The sequence below is a fragment of the Zonotrichia leucophrys genome, chromosome 3, assembly GCF_028769735.1.
Source record: "Zonotrichia leucophrys gambelii isolate GWCS_2022_RI chromosome 3, RI_Zleu_2.0, whole genome shotgun sequence".
NCBI lineage: Eukaryota > Metazoa > Chordata > Aves > Passeriformes > Passerellidae > Zonotrichia > Zonotrichia leucophrys.
The window spans coordinates 33,156,743-33,174,815 of record NC_088172.1 but is presented as its reverse complement, the minus strand read 5'-3'; the positions used below and the strand labels follow the sequence as shown (position 1 = coordinate 33,174,815).

Below are 18,073 nucleotides of genomic sequence, written 5' to 3'. Positions count from 1 at the left end.
TTTTATCTTTAAACCAGCAGTGTTTACGGTTCTCAAGATGATGTGTTCTGCTAAACAAGTTCCTTTGTCCCACAGTGTGGCTGACAAATCTGCTAGTGAAACAATTTTACTATTCAGCAACTTCAGTTCTGCCTCCAACATTTTCTGTGTCGCCTTTGAACTGCCACTGCAGCATTGATGCCTGCTCTGGCTCTGCCTGCCATGCATGTCATTGCTATAGCCCATTAAAGCAGTTGCAGCCGTGCTTACCACTGGCTTCCTCCTTCCTTTGAAGCCGCTTTCTTTGACTGGTCTTAATTAATGCATAAGCTGGGAAAGTGCCTTCTTTCCTCCTTTCAGATGTTTTTTGTTTCTTTGTTTTAGTTTCATGTCTTTGGCTGAATAGATGCTTCCAGTATGTTCTTTATGAAAATGAAAGGGAAATTGAAGCTTACACAACTTTTTTATTGGTGAAAGAAACCCAGGCCATGGTCTTTCTTTGACTGCGTTACCATTGCGTGCTTTTTTGACTCCATTGCTTCTCTCTATTCAGGAAAGCCAAGTAACATGATTAAAGTCTTCTTCCAGCTCAAAGACTTTGACAGCAAACAAAGATGGATCACTTACCAACTGAATGAATCATGTACAGGAAACCGAGGCAAGTGTTAAACATATTTACTAGGGGAATCAGTTAAGAATGGTATGCTGAAGATCTGCAATTAATTAACAGCAGTTCCCTGTACTGAAACAAGAGATTGAAAAGCTATTAGATAATTAGTAAAATTCTATAAAGCTGCATTCCTCAAAGCAGCCACAGATGCCGAAAGGAAATGCCGGACTGCTAGGCCAGATACCAACTTGTCAAGGAATTAATCATCTTATTTAATGGCAAATACCTGGCCACGTGGGCAGCTGTGCAAAAGAGCTGAATTGTCTGAGCAGATGGAGCACTCCTCTCTCATTACTGGGCATTGTCACGCTGCTGCCAGGCGTGCAGCCACCATCTTCCTCAGTTTCCTCACCCACAGGCTGAGCAAGCTCAGTGCTTCATCAGCTTTAGACATGTCCAGGGAAAGTCACTGCTGCACCAGGGCTTCAGACAGGAGAAAAAATGGGAGAAGTTTGCAAATTACACAAATATGTGATGAATACATGCCCTGCACATCAGCAGATGAGCCTCAGGACTTGGTGCAAATGTCCCTTCAAGCCTGTAAACAAGCAGGGTGTGAGACCATCTCAGCCTGTAAATATCTTCATTACAGCAGAGGGGAAGGGTCCAAGCCCACAGCAGGGCCTGCAGCAGGAGCTTGCTGGGGGACACATCCTCACTCAGCATCTCATTGCCTGAAACAGAGACCTGTGCTTTGATCTCAGCCATGTCCAAACATCCTCCTGCCCACGTTTGCACAGTGCTCCCCCAAAACCTCTCCCAGCTGTGGGCTCAGAAACACAGAGAATGCTCCATGGCTCTCAAATGGGTGCAAACCCCTACTGTTTTTCACCCAGTTACCCCAGATCCCCGAGGCTCAGAGAGGGGAAGGCAAAGCCCTGTGATCCTACAAGAAGTGTCTGTTCTGAACAGCCTGGTCAGCACCAAGGGCTCCTCCAAGGGCAGGCACAGCTCCTGCTCTGCTCTGCCCTGACCCAGGGATTTCTGAGCAGCTGCTCGGAAACAAACTCCCTGCCTTCTTCCAGATGCAGTTTGCTGAACTCCTCAAGGTTAGGGACTCTGATGAAACAGGTCTCCTCACTGCCCCTCAAAAGGGGGTTTTGATGGGACCTCAAAAGATGGTTTTGCTGGGGCAGTTTAAAAGCTTCCTCTCTATATCTCTGACTTCTTTGAAATCCCTAATTTTTCTATCATGTCTGTTGCTCTTGATTAAACATGAGCAGTGTGAGGGTAGGGCATTTCTCTTGGCTTTTGTAGGAGAATCCTTAAGTCTACTGTTAATGCATCAGATCAGAACCTCATAATTTCTGTGAAATGGTATTAAAAATAATGTAATTCCTTCATTTTTTAGTAAATTTCATTTTAAAATGTTTCAATAGAAAATTGAAATAAAAATAATGCTGTAATTCCAGCTAGAAAACTTTTCTTTGCCTTTACCATGAAAACTGCCCAAACCAAGATTTTTGCCTTTTTTTTCAGTTGCCATATGGTTTTGTCAAAATCAAACAGCTTTCATGAAATATTTAAATATTAATAAGACTGAATTTTTCTCCAGAAAACTTCCCAAAGCCTACCTTCATAATTTCAGCACCCTGAATGACAAACTCAGCACAGAAGCAGACAGGTTTGACCAGGACCCATCAGGCAATAGTCTGCACTATTTTGTCAGTGGAAATCTACCACATTTTGATCTACAACAGATAGGTGGTTCCAGCCCCTAATTATTGGACTTTCTGTCCAGGTATGAAGGGAGAACAATCCCCTATCTGACATTTGCAATTAGCTCATGTCACACATAAATGGAAAAATCTCTGCTCGTGTTTGCAATAAAATTTCAGTCTTTCCATAAAACATGACATGATAATAATTTGTGCTATTTTCATAGAGCAATAATGTAAGAGATATGCTGCCAAATGAGCCTGTAATAATACTAGAAAAAAAAGGTCTAATATGATGATGTTTATCTTTTTAAATAAATGCCATTAGAGGCCAGCCACAGTAATTGCCTCTATTGAAGAAAAAAAAAAAGAAATAGAAAGGAATGGTGCAAAGCAGTAATCTCATACTCAATTAAGCAATGCTGACTCCTGAAATGTCTTACAGTTTATGTTTCCCAGGAAAAGAAAAACAAACTAATTTAGATGAGCTGAAGGTGGTGAATTTATGTATGAGCTGAGATATAGATTGTATGCATTTTAACAGCTCAGACCTGAAGAAATGTGTCTTCATTTTACAGAGAAATAAAGAAGGGCAAAAAATAAAAATCAAGATAAGGAAAAAAACAAAATACAAGTATCTATACTAACCACCTAACTGCGATTTTTAACTATGGAGGAAGTCCCCCTCTCTGACATTAGCATGTGATAACTCAGTTATCAGCTCAGGGCTCCAGATGGGTGCAAGATAGACATATTCTCACAAAACATCAGTATCAGGCCTAGGAACAGAAACACTCATATTCCTGAGGTTTTAAACCACAAGATTATTCAGTGGTGAATTTTAGAAGATAGGCAGTGTGCGATACAGACAGCAAATGATAACTTGTGTGATCCGTGTTTAAGCAGAAGCTTCCTATCCAAACAACAGTTTTTGAAGCACTACCATACCCCCACAGTTCCCTCCTGTATATTAAGCATTTCTCCCTCCCTCCCTCCCTCCCTCCCAAAACCTTCCTCTCCCCATAAGGCCATTCAGCATATCATTTTATTCACAAGTCTCCTGTATTTCATCCGGAAATTTCTAGAGTGCTATAAACACCTTATTTTGCTTTCAAAACCTAGACTTCTTTAGGATTAACTGTAATTCAGCCCGGGACGTGGGAATAATAAATCTTTAATCCCTGAAGAGTTGGTGATCCAATGGAAGGATGGATAATGATCCTTCCCCATTGCTATCTTTTCAGTGGGTTTCAGTTTGAGCTCCAGCACTTGGATCCACGCTCAAGTGAGAGCAGTCCCTGCTGGGTGTGAAATAAACAATGACAGATCAAAGCCATTCCCTTACCAGCCTTTTCTCTGTGCTGGGTTTACTACAAACATGACTTTTTATGCTGCTTTAGTTAAATAAGTTTGTGGGGATTTTTTGTGGGGGGAGGGTTGGGGTTTTTTTTGGTAGTTATGGCCCCTGGTAAATCCCACTGTGTTTGTGCTAGGTGCAAGACACAATGCGGAGCTCACTCCTTCCCTTCACTGCTCTTCAACGTTTATTAATTGCTCAGGGGTTGTCCCCCTAGACTGACCACGGCAAAACTCAGCTTTCCTCTTCAAAAGAAACTCGGTGACTTTGAAAAAAGACTTTCAGAGAGCATCATCCGCACTTATTCATCAGGTGGCTGTAGAAATTTTCCATCGAGCACGGCAGAGGGGTCTGTGGTTGGAGGCGCTCCGCTCCGCTCGGCTGGCGGCGGTGAGATGCTGCTTCTGGGAGATGAGCCCGAGATGAGAGCGCATCTCGCGCTGCGTTACATGGCAGCGCCTGTCATCATCACAGCGATGGTGCTCGATAACGACATGTTTGTAGCGCTGCCTGACAACACAAGTACATCCCCAAACACTGTTCCGTCTAGACCGGGGAATTTTGCAGAAAAGCATCACTTGTGAGCATCTCTGCATACCCCAATCCCCGGCCAAACATCTGCTCTCAAACCAGCGCCGCTGCTTCCAATCGCATCGCCTTCACCTTTCATCGCGTACCACTCTCATCCTTGCACAGGGGAGACCCAATCCGTGCGTTAACCCCTTCCTGCCCCGCAGCAGGGATCGGCCGCGCCCGGGGTCCCACTCCCGCCCCCCGCACGGCGCCCCCGCCCTTCGCCGCGAGGCTCCCGTAAGCACCGACGTGTCCGCGCCCCCCGGGCCCCCCCGCACCGCCCGGCCGGTCCCCCGCCCGCTCCGCAGCCGCGCTGGTGCCGCTCGGGGCGGCGGCGGCGAGCGCGGCTCCGGCACCAACTTTGGGAGCGGAGCGAGCGGAGCATCCCCGGCGGGGGCGGCGCGGCCATGCTGGGGCCGGCGGCGCGGATGGCGCTGGGCGCGGGGGAGCTGCCGGGGCGGCTGCTGGCGCTGCTCTGGCCCGCGCTGGTGCTGGCGGCCGCCGCGGCCGCGCTGCTCGTCCTGCGGGGGCTGCGGGACCGAGGGGCCGCGCCGGGACCCCCCCGCCGCCGCGCCGCCGGGGAGGCGCAGGAGGAGGAGGAAGAGGAGGAGGAGGAGGAGGAGGGGGATGGCCCCGCGGGGGCCGGCGGCCGGGCGGCCGGGGCGCTGCCGGCGCGGCAGCCGGAGGAACAAAGGCGCACGGCGCAGGTAAGGTTAGTGCGGGGTCGCGCCTGGCCCGCTCCCCGGGACGGGACGAGCATCCTTCCCTCTTCCCTCCCCGGCACCTTTTCAGGGCAGAGAACAGTCCTGCACCCTCTGCGTCCGGCCCCGCCGGGCTGCTGCCTTCCCATCTCACCCTGTCTCGTCTCATCCCATCCCGTCCCGCCCAGGACGCACCGTCCGGAACCTCTCGGTGGGATTCAGGGGTGAGGGGCTCAGCATTCCCCGCTGAACCCTGTGGTGCCATCAGCATGACAGTGCAAGGCAGCAGGTTGCCCGAGCGCCTGGCTGGGGGTGCTGGCACCGGCCTTTCATCCGCCGTTCTGTCTGACAGCACAACTCCACATGAGATTGATTTTCTTTGCAGGGAATTGAGAAAACTCCAGTTAATGTCCATCATGTTAAGAAGGAATATACAAGAATAGTATCCATACTACGGTGTTAATACAGTGTGCTAATTATGTGTATTTACTCCAAATCAAAGCTCTCTTGTTACAGCATGAATACCTGGCTGTGAGCTGATGACCATGGCCACCCTGTTGAATACGTGCTGTGAGTTTGATTTGATGCAGTGTTGAAGTTTCTGTATGACATTGTCATGACTATTGCTTTGACACACTGTAAGCTGTATGTAGCAGAAAATCTCTGTAAATTACAGAAAACAATTTCACCAAGGCACTGCAATATGGAAAGTAAAGGTCTCAGAATAACTTACCAAACATAAGTATGTACTTAAAATTAATGCATCGAGCTTTTTTAACATTTTAATCTGTTACTGTTGTCTCCTAGGGCTCATTTCTGAGCAAGACAAAATGTATTTGCAGGATTTTTTCTAAGTGTGCTATAAAATAAGTGGGGTTGTTCCTCAGGAACAGAAATGTGTCAGGCTTTCCATTGTAATGATAGTTTTCAAGGGTTTATTATTTTGTCATGGAAGCTTTAGCTTTTAGTTGTATTATAGTTATATTTTAAATAACTAGTCAATTTTAGGGCATTTTTTCTTTCATCAGTCAGAGCAGAATCTTGACCTGGCAGCACAAGTACCCCTGAATTAGTAAAGAACAATTAAATCCAAAAGCACTCTGAACAGACCTGCCAGTGTCAAGGGGTGAAGAAGGATTTCAGTAACAATTTTATCATACCTTTACAATCATCAATACTAGATAACTTGAGTTGCCTGCAGAACGAATGAAAATTTTCCAGAGCCACCAATACTGGAGGCAGTGTGGGACAGGAAGGGGAGACACCCACTTTATTGTTTAATCTGTTACTAATATCTCCTAAGTCTCCGTTCGGAAAAAGACAAGCAAAATGAATTTGCAGGGATTTTTTAAACGTGTGCTATAAAATAAGTGGTTTTGTTCTTCATGAACAGAAATGTGTCAGAGACAGTCCAGGTGCTGTGATGGTGGCAGGATTATTAGTTCAAGCTGAAGGCATTGATTTGAATAGATACCTTCTAGTCAGAGATGCTGCATCTCGCAGGCCTAAGTAACAGAAAGCAAAGAGGAGGAGGGATAAACTGAAGGGATAAATTTGTTTACAGTCATGTGCAGTTTCTGCCATTAATCTCATCTTTTCCAGTGCTGAGCAATCCCTGCTCTTTAGGGGCTGGGTTCTAGCAGTTGCATTTACACAGTAGCATCATCTTCTGTATCAGACCCACTGATTATTGTGGAGAGTATGGAAAACATGGTCCTGAGGAGGTGGAGGATGAGAAGAGAATGATCAAGAAAAATAACTTAAAAGATCCTAAAGATAGATAACCCAGAGAAGGTATCTTGCATACTGAAAAGAAAAACGAAGGCTTGTCCTCCCATGACAGTACCGTGCCCTTTCCTTTCTTTGTTTGTCTCTTTTGTTTTCTTTTCCCCATCGTGCCTTCTCCACTGCTCCTTGTCATTTCCCATCAGGTTCTCTCTGCCTTTGGAACATCATATCCTTGAGGCAAAAACTGTATCTCCTTACTTGAGTGTAAAACGCTGCGCTGCTTTGGCACTTAGCTGATGGGAGGATGCCAGAACAGCCAAACACCTTTGATATGCTGAAATTTGCATATGAAAATCTCCACCAAAGCAGCAGCAGAGGTGTCATTAATAACAAAGTCTCCCATTCATACACATGGCCAATGTGATAAGATGGGGTGTGCAGGATGGGACCCCCTCTCTGCTGCCTGCTGAGATATGAAAAAGCAAGAAACAAATTGCCTCCAGTGCTCCGGTGTGTTGATACATCCCAGCGGCCAAACATCTGCATTTCCTGGAGTGGTGGATAAGTCAAGATCTTAATTAAAAGAACCTAGGTGGTTAATTATTTTTTCAGTTTGGGAATGCATGTTTGCCAGTGATTCCCAGTTGCTGCCCCAGGGGTGGGCTGCCAGGTTGCCTTCCCATGAAATCTGCTCTTACTTGGCTGCAGGATGGCGTAGGACTGATCTTCCCTTTGTGTGTCCCTGCTTCCCATGGCAAGTGTCCAGGAGCCACGGTGCCCTGTTAGACCCAGACTAGGTGGCTTCAACAGCTCTTGTGAGATCAGTCTGTTGAACAAACTTTCACAGAATCATGGAATGGTTTGGATTGGAAGGGGATCTTGAACATCATCTGGTTCCAACTCCCTTGCCATGGGTAGGAACACCTTTCACTAGACCAGGTTGCTCAGAGCTCCATCCAGTCTGTCCTTGAATACCTGCAGAGATGGGGCAGCCACCACTTCCCTGGGCAACCTGTTCCAGTGCCTCACCACACTCGTGGAAAAGAACTTCTTCCAAATATCTAATCTAAAGCTCCTCTCTTCCAATTTGAACTCATTCCCCCTTGTCCTCTTGTGCTCTTGTAAATAGTTTTGCCCTATGTTCCCTTGAAGCTCCCTTCAGGTAGAGGAAGGCCTCAGTTGGATCACTGTCTTGGTTTAGGAATGGTAGTGCCCAATTTAGTGTGCCCACCAAGATTCCCTAAAACCACATGCTCCTCCCTCCTGCTCTGCAGCTTTTCCCCTCCCACCTGCCGTGGGATGGACTTGAGACTTGGAGGCACAAAAGGTAAAGATCATAAACTGAGATAACATCAATCTACTGGAAACAGCGACGAGATAAGAAAACAAACAGGAACAGGAGTAATACTAATGACAGAGGCTACAAGAAAAGAAATTATTTACACAGAAACCCCTTGGCAATAGACAATACCAGGCTGGAAGAAGCCCCTTCTCCCCAAAAGAGAGTCCTTTCCTCTGGCACCCCGGTAATGACTGTAAGGTGGGATAGAAAGGGCTCTGGGTCCTGGCCACACGCCCTGACAGCTTCTGCAAAAAATTAACCCTGTCCTGTCCAGAACCAGGACAGTCACCCTGAAGTTGTCTCTTTTGCAGGCTGAACAACCCCAGTTCTCTCAGACTTTCCTCATAGCAGAGGCTCTCTATTCCTCTGATTGATTTGCTGGACTCGCTCCAACAGGTCCATGTCCTCCCTGTGCTGGGGCCCCAGGGCTGGATGCAGCACTGCAGGTGTGGTCTCAGCAGAGCAGAGGGGCAGAACCCCCTCCCCTGGTGCTTTGGCTTTCTGAGCTGTGAGAGCACATGGCTGTTCCTGTCCAGCCTCTCACCCACCACTTTGTTCCAATGGATACATGGCCTCCACACAATCACACAAGCACATTTTGAATGTGATCTCATCATGCACAGAAGAAAAAGTTACATTCTGGCTGTTGTCACACAGCCATACACACAAAAAAACCCCATCTAGAAATTATGCTGAGTGTGTTTAGTCTTTTTCAGAATTGCCTTTTCCTTAATTTTGGGAAATTGCTAATGAGACTTGCTGGAAGCCAGCTGATCTGAATGGCAGTTGTTGAGTTGGGTGGTTTGTGTTTATTCAAATTTTTTGGGCTGTTCTGCAAATTGGTCAGTTGTAAAGAAGAGCATTTTTTACAAATGCAGTGACATCATCTTCCTTAAAAAGCTTCTAAAAATATGTGCCATCTGATACATTCCAAAAGAAAGCTTTCTGCTTTTCTGAAGTGTCTTTATAAACTGGAAATACTTTTTGCATCTTGCAGGATTGCTTAATAGTACCAGAACTTCATATCCATCCCTTCAGCTCCAGAGTTTCACAAATAGCAAATGGATGTTTTCTTTTACCCTTTCAGGTTACACAGTATTTTTCATGCCAATGCAACACACTTGCACAATTAATTTTATACAGCTGTCTTGGATGAGCATTGATTTTTGAAGTATCCTGGAAGGTGTTGGAGTTTGGTAATTGCCTCCTTAAAATGGAACCTTTATCCCTTGTTGAGATGGTGCTCTAATTAATCAGAATAGAAGATGCTAGGAAACTGATTTCTTCATCCCTCCTCACAACAGTAGTTTTAATCTACTCATGCTGCAGAAACTCCTTTTTTCCCCCGATGATGAGGGCAGCTGAACTGAGGCAGGTATGTGTCATGTGTGATTGTGTTTTTGGCTGCTGTGTGGCTTCTCATGTGTCCAGGGAAGGCTGGCCAGCTGGAGGACATGTAATGCAGGCAGCATCACCTTAAGGATGATCCCCTAAATTTTCTTGTGCAGCTGCTTTTGGGTGTGAATGGCTACATACATATGCAGTCCTGGCTCCCACTCCTTGTTATCAACCTGTGTTTGTGCTCAAGGGGTTCCTATGGGCAACTTCATCCCGGGGAATATGTGCAGATGAATGGATTTTCTGTGCTGATGGCCCAGATCCTTTTCCACAAGGTTCTTGGAATATCCATTTGATGGGAGAACTGCCCCTTTCTTTTCTACGTTAGGTGCCTTAAGGGAAAGGGAAAATTTAACATATTCCTAGTGCTTAGTTCTATTTAATTCTATCTGTTCATTGCATGTGTTTTCCATGTAATTTTCCTTTCTAACAAACTCCTCTTTCCTACTGGGAACACATTTATCTGAAGTGATTTTGCCAGGGAAAACTTTGTGTTACCATATATCAATAACAGCTATTAACAATAAAATTATTAATACTTACAGTATTGATCAAAACCCAGGATTCTGCTCTCTTTTCCCTCCCCTTTGCAGACATGTCTTTGTAGTGTTGTGAGCAGCCATGTCCCAAAGAAGATCCTTTATGTCCTTCTGCCATGCATGGAGAGCCACTCAGTTTCCTTTGCTAACAAACCCAACATTTTTTTTGGCTTTCCATTTTTTACCTGAGCAGAAATTGCCATTTTGTTATCCTTTCTTTAGCTGTTAGAACGGAATGAGTGATTTTCTTTGAAGCTGCTACTTTCCTGTTTCTCTGGTGGCCTCTGCCTGAACCCCATCCTTTCTCCTCTGACAAATGCAGGCTTGTCTTTTCCCATTCACCTGGTTCCCATTGGTTTAGGGAATTGGTCTCCCAGAGCAAAGTCCATCATCAGGACGAGACCATGTGGCAAAGCCTGGCTAGCCAGGATGTCTGCTTCCATTTATGAATCAGAGTTAATGAAAGCCAGCCCTGCTTTGTTTCCCAACACGTTTGTCTCACCGATGGCTCGCTGTCCGTGGATGGAGAAATGCAAGCTGTGTCTGGCTGCAGCAGCAGCAGCAGCACTTCGGTTTGCTCTCTCTGGCCCAGCCACTGCTTCTGTGCACAGGAGAAAAGAACCCACCTGCAGAGAGCCAGCAGTGAACGGCAAGTGGTGCTGTGAGCAATCTGACTCAGAGCATGGAGTGTAGGGAGCAAGGATCAGATCTTCCAGAGGATGCTGAGAGGGATGAAGCCTTCCTGCTCACTTTTCAGCTTGTGGAAGATCTACTGAGAAAGCTGAAAAGTGCAGTCATACTTTGTTCAGTAGTAACAGAGCATGTTTCAGGGAGATTATTTATTTCCCTGCTTAGAAAGTCCTTTTTGTTCTTTTCTCCCACTCCCTCCCTTAACATTTTAATTTAATGCGTGTTGGTGTTACTTTTGTCATACCAATATTGCCTTTTGGCCTACATCCATGACATTTTTCATGTGTTGTAACAAAGTGAAAAAAAACTCCAGTTTTTTTCACTGGAATTGAGCACTATGAAACAATTTAATTGAAGTACTTCTTAAATCTGGAAATGGTTTTGTGTTCACAGACCCCCTGCCAGAACGGGGTAGTTTTGCTTCCTTTCATTTCCAGTGTCCAACCCACTTAATTTGAGTTTTCTGAAAGTGGTAGCTGAGAACAATTTTCTGAATCTTTATTCATGTTCTTAAATGAATTTCCTGATTTCCAATGTGTGAAGCATATAATAGCTCCCTTTGGGTTTCATAGGCTGAGTTTATTTTGTCCTAGTATCCCTCTACTGGGCAAACCTTTCCATGCCTTCCTCAGGAAGGCAATTTTAAGCACCTTTCCCAAGAGGGACAAAGGGCAGTTAGTGAACCTGAAGCTGATATTCACACAATTTTTAATTACTCCTCTAACCAGTTGGTGGCACTGAGATGTGCAAGCAGGCAGCCTGATCTGATAGACACAAAGGTGTTGGGTTTTATAAAAATGACTAGTCTAGCAAAACTATTAAAATGCATAAAGGTTAAGTTTCTAGGTGTACAGCTTTATGGCTTTGAATACAAGGCTTATATACTAAACCCAGCATTTTTTGGCACTTGGAGATGTATCACTTTGCCTCCTTCCTTTGTGACTTTATGTAGAACTATATTAAAAGCATGAAATAAATTAAACACTAGCTCAAGAGAATCAGAAATTGCTAGGTTCAGAACAATCATCAGAAATATAACCTTAAGTTACATAAAAAAGGAAAAAAAATGCAGGGGGTGGGGGGGAAATCCTGTTCCACTGGGTCACGAACCAAATGGCCATGAACTAAAAATAATCTTTCTATTGTTCCATAGAATGTGAGTAGAAATTAATATGCTAAGTCTGATTCCACTAGAAGTCCTGATTCTGTTTCTCTGCATATATTTGATGTATTTGGAATTGCACTTAAGACTTAATATAGTCATTTAATGTGGTGGATTTAGATGCGTTTCCCCCACACAAAACTACATTTTTCATTAAGAAAAAAATTCTCCTGACAATATTAATTTCTCTTTAATGATTGCATTAGGTTAAATGAAATAAAATAATGAAAATTCCTTTTTCCTTTTCATAGTGGCCAAATGGCACGATAAAGAGGCATGACTAATCCCCTACCCTAAGGGCTTCAAAAGGAAAGAATAGGGTAGGGTGGGGTTCCTCAGCCACACAGCCAGCTTACTGCCTGAAAAAGGGTTGGATAAGGGCAGGATTTAATACAAAAGGTCAGGCTAACATAATACATTTCCACTGAAAGGAAATAGAACTCAGTAAAAATTCTTGGTGATGAAAGAAAGGGAGTTGCTGGCATTACTGAAGGATGGCAGAGAAGCAAGAGATATTTCAGGTTAGAAAAAAGCATCACCACAGTGGTGAGACATTTGCTGAGCATCAGTCAGTGGTCAGCTTTGGCATTTTTTTGCACTCAGCTGCTTGTTGGGAAGGATGCAACAAGGTTGAGGAGTCCCAGGTGGGCACTTAGGGCTGAATAGCCACTCAGTCATCATGAAGACCCCTGGGACATAGTAAATGACTGTCAACAGCATATATTTAACCTCCTAGTCAGTGATGGAGAGACAGGGGAATGTTTGTCTAGCAGGTGAAATATCATTTCAGTAGCAAAAGTTGTGCTTGTCTGGTAAAAGTGCGCAGCAGTCAGGTTGGCAAAGCACTAAATCAAAGTGCTGCACTTTTCCAGCTCCTTGCTTGCTGTCATTTATACAGAGAGAAGGTCCAGGAATGTGATCCTGCCCCAGCTGAGACAAGTCTGTCCGAGCCAATATCGTTTGCATCTTCCCTGATCTGTTATTGCACTCAGCATTTTCCTTCTGGATTCTGCCTGCCTGTGTGAGGGCCTGTACAGCCTCGGGCTGTGCTCGCTCACCCAGCCTGGGGGAGGAAGGCACTTTCATGTCCTTAATCCTGACATTTCCGTGTCTCTGCCTGCAGTCCCTTGCGCTTGCAGAAGCATCTTGATATAAAGAGAGGCTAACAGGAGGTGGGGTGTCTCTTATCCTCTCATCTCTGTGTTTCTGAAAGACGGCAGTAAAGCATCCTCCTCCTTGCCTCCTAAGCTGGTGTTGCTATTTCTGTGCCCATGGTGGCAGTCTTGCTCAAAGTGCCTTCACTTGGGAGGTCCATTTGCAAAGCGTTTAGAAAACAGTGAAGATTTCATTATGAGAAAACAGGAAAATCACCAGGGTTTGATGACACCAGGAAGGAATATTTCACTTACATGTTGTTTGACTTCCCCCAGTCATCTCTTCTTGCATTCATCCAATAAAATTCAGTTTTCCTGAAGTGCTGTCGTATAATTGAAAGTCATTCTCCCAGGATTCTATATTGCATAGGAATTGTTGTCTTCTGAGACAAGATCCATCTGTATTTTCACATATTTAATTGGACAGAAACATATGCTGAGAAAGAAAGAATAATATAAACTCAAGATTTTCCATATCTACGTGGTTCAAATTTTCACCAAAATGCCCCAAAATGGTTTTGTATTTTATATCCCACATTTTTATGTGAGAAGCTGCTTCCCTCCCTGCTGCAGGCAGAGTGGGATTTTTCCCGTGAGCAGAGCAGGAGATGGAAAATCATTTGCTTTGTGGTGGGATTTATGGAGTGCCTCTAGTAAATGAACCTGAGAGGCTTAGAAGAGAGTGCCCATAGGAAAAAACAAGACAGCCTTGCTAGCTACTGACAAATGTGGCTGGGCTTTAACAGAGAAGTAATTATTTTACTAATATTCAGAATAACATAATTGTAAACAATTGTATTGTTTGCATTTGACAGCCAAGGGAGAGGAGGAGATTTTGGCTTAAGCTTGTAATGTGAAGCTGGTGGAATTACTGATATAACAGGCAGGGTTTTGCCTCCTGCTGCTGTGATGTTTTACTGGAAGACCCCAAATCAGTACTGTCTGTGTGCAAAGTCCACAGTTTTGGGACTTCCTCTCCTAATCATTGTGGAACTTGGAATGAACATCAGCCTGCTGGGTCTGTGTCCACCATGGGCTTGTAGCTGGTCTGGAATTCCAAGCAAACACCTCCAGGGATGAAGCATTTGCCAGCATACAGGTGCCTGTCATGCACTTAAACCAGACCTTTCTGAGACTTGTGAAAAATAGCTCTAAAATCCTCAAAATATCAAAGAGATGACTATTAAGAGTCTGAAGGATTGCAGCCCTGTGACAGTGTTCACAGGGGTTCTTGGATGAGGGACGAGATGAGAATGTTGACTCTATGTCAGAAGGCTTGATTTATTATTTTATTTTATATATATATATATATATATATAACATTATAACTATACTAAAAAGAAAAGAAAGAAAGGTTTCCTCAGAAGGCTAGCTAAGCTAAGAATAGAAAAGAATGAATAACAAAGGTCTGTGGCCCAGACAGAGAGTCCAAGCTATCTGGTCTGTGGCTGGCCATTGATTGTAAACATTCAAGATGGCCCAATCAAAAATCCACTTGATGCATTCCACAGCAGCAGATAACCATTGTTTACATTTTGTTTCTGAGGCCTCAGCTTCCCAGAAGGGAAAAAATCCTAAAGAAAAGGATTTTCACAAAAGATGTCTGCGACACAGCCCCACTAGGTCTGCTGGGGAGAGACATGAGCAGTCACCCAGGATTTTATCTGCTGCTAACTAATCATGGCCCCATCTCAGGGACAGAGGTGACCTGTGAGAGTGGGGAGAGGGAGGAGGCAGGAGGAAGCATCAGCTGCCTTCCCTTCCCCAAGGGGACTGGGCACCTGAATTCAACAGGATTTGGATCCAGGCAGGGCTGCCCTCACCTGCCAGGGACCCCCTTGCCCCAGGTAGAGGAGGCAGAGGATGGATCAGGGATTTGGGTGACTGCCTGAGTCAGGCTCCCTTCTGGGAGATGTGGGTTTGGCTGGGCAGCCCAACAGGTCTGATGGCTGAAGGAAGCCTGGGCAGGGCTGAACAGCAGCTGCATTGCACAGGGAGAGCAACCTGCGTAAGTCAGAGAAGTGCCTTACATCCAGCAAGGAGCTGCTCTGTGTGCCAGAGGCACCTGTGGAAGGAGCTTCAGCCTTGTCTTGGATGCTGCTGGCTCTGCATAGTGTGCAGTGGCCCTTGCTGTCTCAGCTGCAGATTTACACCCTCCCATCCCTGTAGCTGGTGGCTGGCAATTCCCAGGGAGTTCTGAGACAGCTGAGACATTAGTTAGACTATGATTTGAAAAGTCCTTAAACATTTCTTGTTTACTTTACTGGATCTAGGTAGGATAAAATCTATTCTTTTAGTTGGTAAGATAGACTTGAGAGGGAACATAAGGCCCACCCCAACTGGTAAACAAGAATTAAAAATAAGAATATTAAAATAAGCCCTCTCATGTCTATGCTGTTTCTTTAAGACAGGCTTACCCTATTTGAAAAACAACTTTGATCCTAGACAAATCTTATGATAAACCACAAATATGTCTGCTTTGGAATAAATCTTTGTGGAGTTTCTGGATTTACATTCATAAAGGCTTAGCATACACTAATTAATTTGGAATAAATTACTCCAGTTGGAACAAGGCCACAAATTCTAGCCCAGATTTGTACAGGGGGTTACTTAGCTGTATCTTTCAGACTATTAAATGTATTATAGAAAGGTATTGAAATAAATATATTTTTATGTATATTTACACATACACACTCATGCATGTATATGTACTATAATGCATTTTGTTATTATCCACTTCCTAGGTTCCAGTGAATGGCCATCTTATCACATCAGTCAACATCAGAGAGAAAAAGCTCCTCAAGGTACCAGCAAGAGTTTTAGAGTTTACATATTATCTTTTAAGAGACAGTTGTTTTAAAAATGTTCCTTTTTTAAGATAGTTTGTTCTTCCTTGTTTTGTTGCACTTAAGAGATGATGCAGGAATACAAGACCATGTAATTTTCTGGCACAGCCACACTATAGTGTTTGTCACTGCCACCACAAGGGGGATGGCCTCATCATCCAAGCCCAGAAGTGGATGCTGGAATCTCTGGTATTTCCATTCCAGCTCTGACAGGGACATTTCCTTGGGTCTGTTTAAGGGTTTTACCTTGGGCATTGAGCACTTGTACTGGTAGGGAAGAAGAGGCTAATGCTTTAAAGAGCCTCCAAGTCTTTACATCAAGTTCCAAGTTGCCCAGAGAAGCTGCCTGCCCTGTCCCTGAAATGTTCTAGGCCAGGCTGGATGGGGCTCTGAGCAGCCTGGGCTATTGCAAGGTGGCAGAGGGGTTGGAACTGGATGGACTTTAAGGTCCCTTCCAAACCATTCTGTGATTTTGTGACTCTAAGTGAGGAGCAGCCCCTGAGCCTGGGAATGGAACTACATATTCTGGCAGGGGTTTCTCACCTTGGAAAAGTCAAGAGCCACTGTTTAAACTAGAACATTTAAAATTTATGGTTTAGGGTTAGTGCTACAATTTCATCAAGCTGTATGCAAATGGCCTCAGCTACTCCTGTGCCCTCTCAGATTAGTGCAAACTGCAGATACCTTCATTAAAAATAGGCTGTTCCATGGTTTGAAGTGTGGGGGGGAAGGTAGGGCTGGGGTTTTTTGTTAAGCATTGGCAGGGTCCTAACTCTTGATTATTGCATTCGTGATTTTAAAGGGGGTAAATATTTCAGACTTTCCTCCTTAAGAGGAAGAACATTAGAACTTAGGAGCAATGAATGCAAATCTTACTACAGAGCAGGTACCTGAATTAAAATGTGAACTTTCTAATCTAGCAGATAAATTAAGATTTGTAGGTCCGAAGCAATAGCATTCATTGGTTTGGAATTTGCAATAAAATCTGCTCAGGAAGACTTTTGCACACACTTAGAAGGCTCTAGCAACCCTCTACTCTCTCTGAGTATCATGGGTTGTCTCCATTTCACAACTATTGCCCTGACTCTTTTTTTCTTCTGGATGAAACATAACAAATACTTGTTTTATCTTGCTGCTCTATATCTCCTTCATACTGCAGCCTAAGAAGAAGAGGAAAACCCAGTGCTCAGACAAGAAAGTGCTAAAAGATCTGCTTTCTGTGGAAAAAGACAAACTGCAAGAGGAAGAAGGTAACAAAAGATCTGATTCTTCTGTTATCTGATGCATATTACCAAATAATAAAATGGGATGAAATATGTCAAAAGGGAGGCCTTTTCCACTGTTCTGGAGTTCTGTGTTAGTGGGGAAAGCTGCCAGTTTGAGAGTTATTTTATCACCTGCTCCTTCCTATGTGTAACTACGTGGACAGGTTCTCTTGTGATCTGGTTTAATTACAGAGGCATAAAGGGAACTTTTTAAACTCTCCTTGAATAAAATGGATCGAACCCTGGAAGATTTGAATATACCCAAAAAATGTGATTCAAACCAAACAAGCTTAGATGTTGATATAAAAAAACTTGATATATTTTATTTAATAGTAAAAGAGGCAAAGAGAAAGAAAGAGAAAAGAAAGAAAGAAAAATAGAAAATGAGGTGTGTGGGGGAACAGGGAGAGTGACAAAGATTAGAAACGTATCACCCCTCCATGGGTTCCAAGGATGCCTCGTTGTTTCCCTCCATCTGTTCTTCTTGGTGGTCCCCTGCCTTAAAGCATGAAATCCCATGGATTAATATACATTTGGGCAGGTGGGAATGGCCATGTGTCTCCCCTGAGGGGGCAGGTTTGACACTGTCCCTTGCAGCACTGTGGATCTCTTGCATTACATGCAGTGCTCTGGTGCAAGGTCTGAGGGCTCTTTGGGAGGGGTCTTTGATGGGCCATGGCACCCCCTCTGCTGTCCCTCACATGGATGTCCCTTGGATGTGGCTGTCCTGGGTGAAGGGGGCCCACAGCTGAGCTGGTGTGCACAGCAGAGGATGGATACCCACTGGCCAGAGGCTGTGCCACACACCCAAACCCTTTCCTCCTCCCCGCTTTGCTGCAGGGTCTGTGTGAGCTTGGCAGCTGATAAACCTGGGGCTGGGGCCTCCACCTCAAAGCAGGTGCTGGGCTGGGCCATGGGTGCTCTTCCAGATGCTCTGAACAACACTGTCACTTTCCTTATCTCAACTTGTCCTATGGGTTTAACTCACAGTTTGGGGTTTCAGTCAGGAGG

The 18,073-nt window shown here is 44.6% G+C and overlaps 1 protein-coding gene across 1 annotated transcript in view; it reads left to right on the top strand.

Annotated features, from left to right (window-relative positions):
- Positions 1–18,073, top strand: part of LOC135445136 (protein LYRIC-like) — a 49,119-nt gene that overhangs the window by 13,629 nt on the left and 17,417 nt on the right. The window contains exons 3-6 of the mRNA XM_064707172.1: positions 3,882–4,164; positions 4,402–4,944; positions 15,696–15,755; positions 16,957–17,047. Coding sequence (XP_064563242.1) covers positions 3,882–4,164; positions 4,402–4,944; positions 15,696–15,755; positions 16,957–17,047 — 977 coding nt within the window. The remainder of the gene's footprint in view (positions 1–3,881; positions 4,165–4,401; positions 4,945–15,695; positions 15,756–16,956; positions 17,048–18,073) is intronic.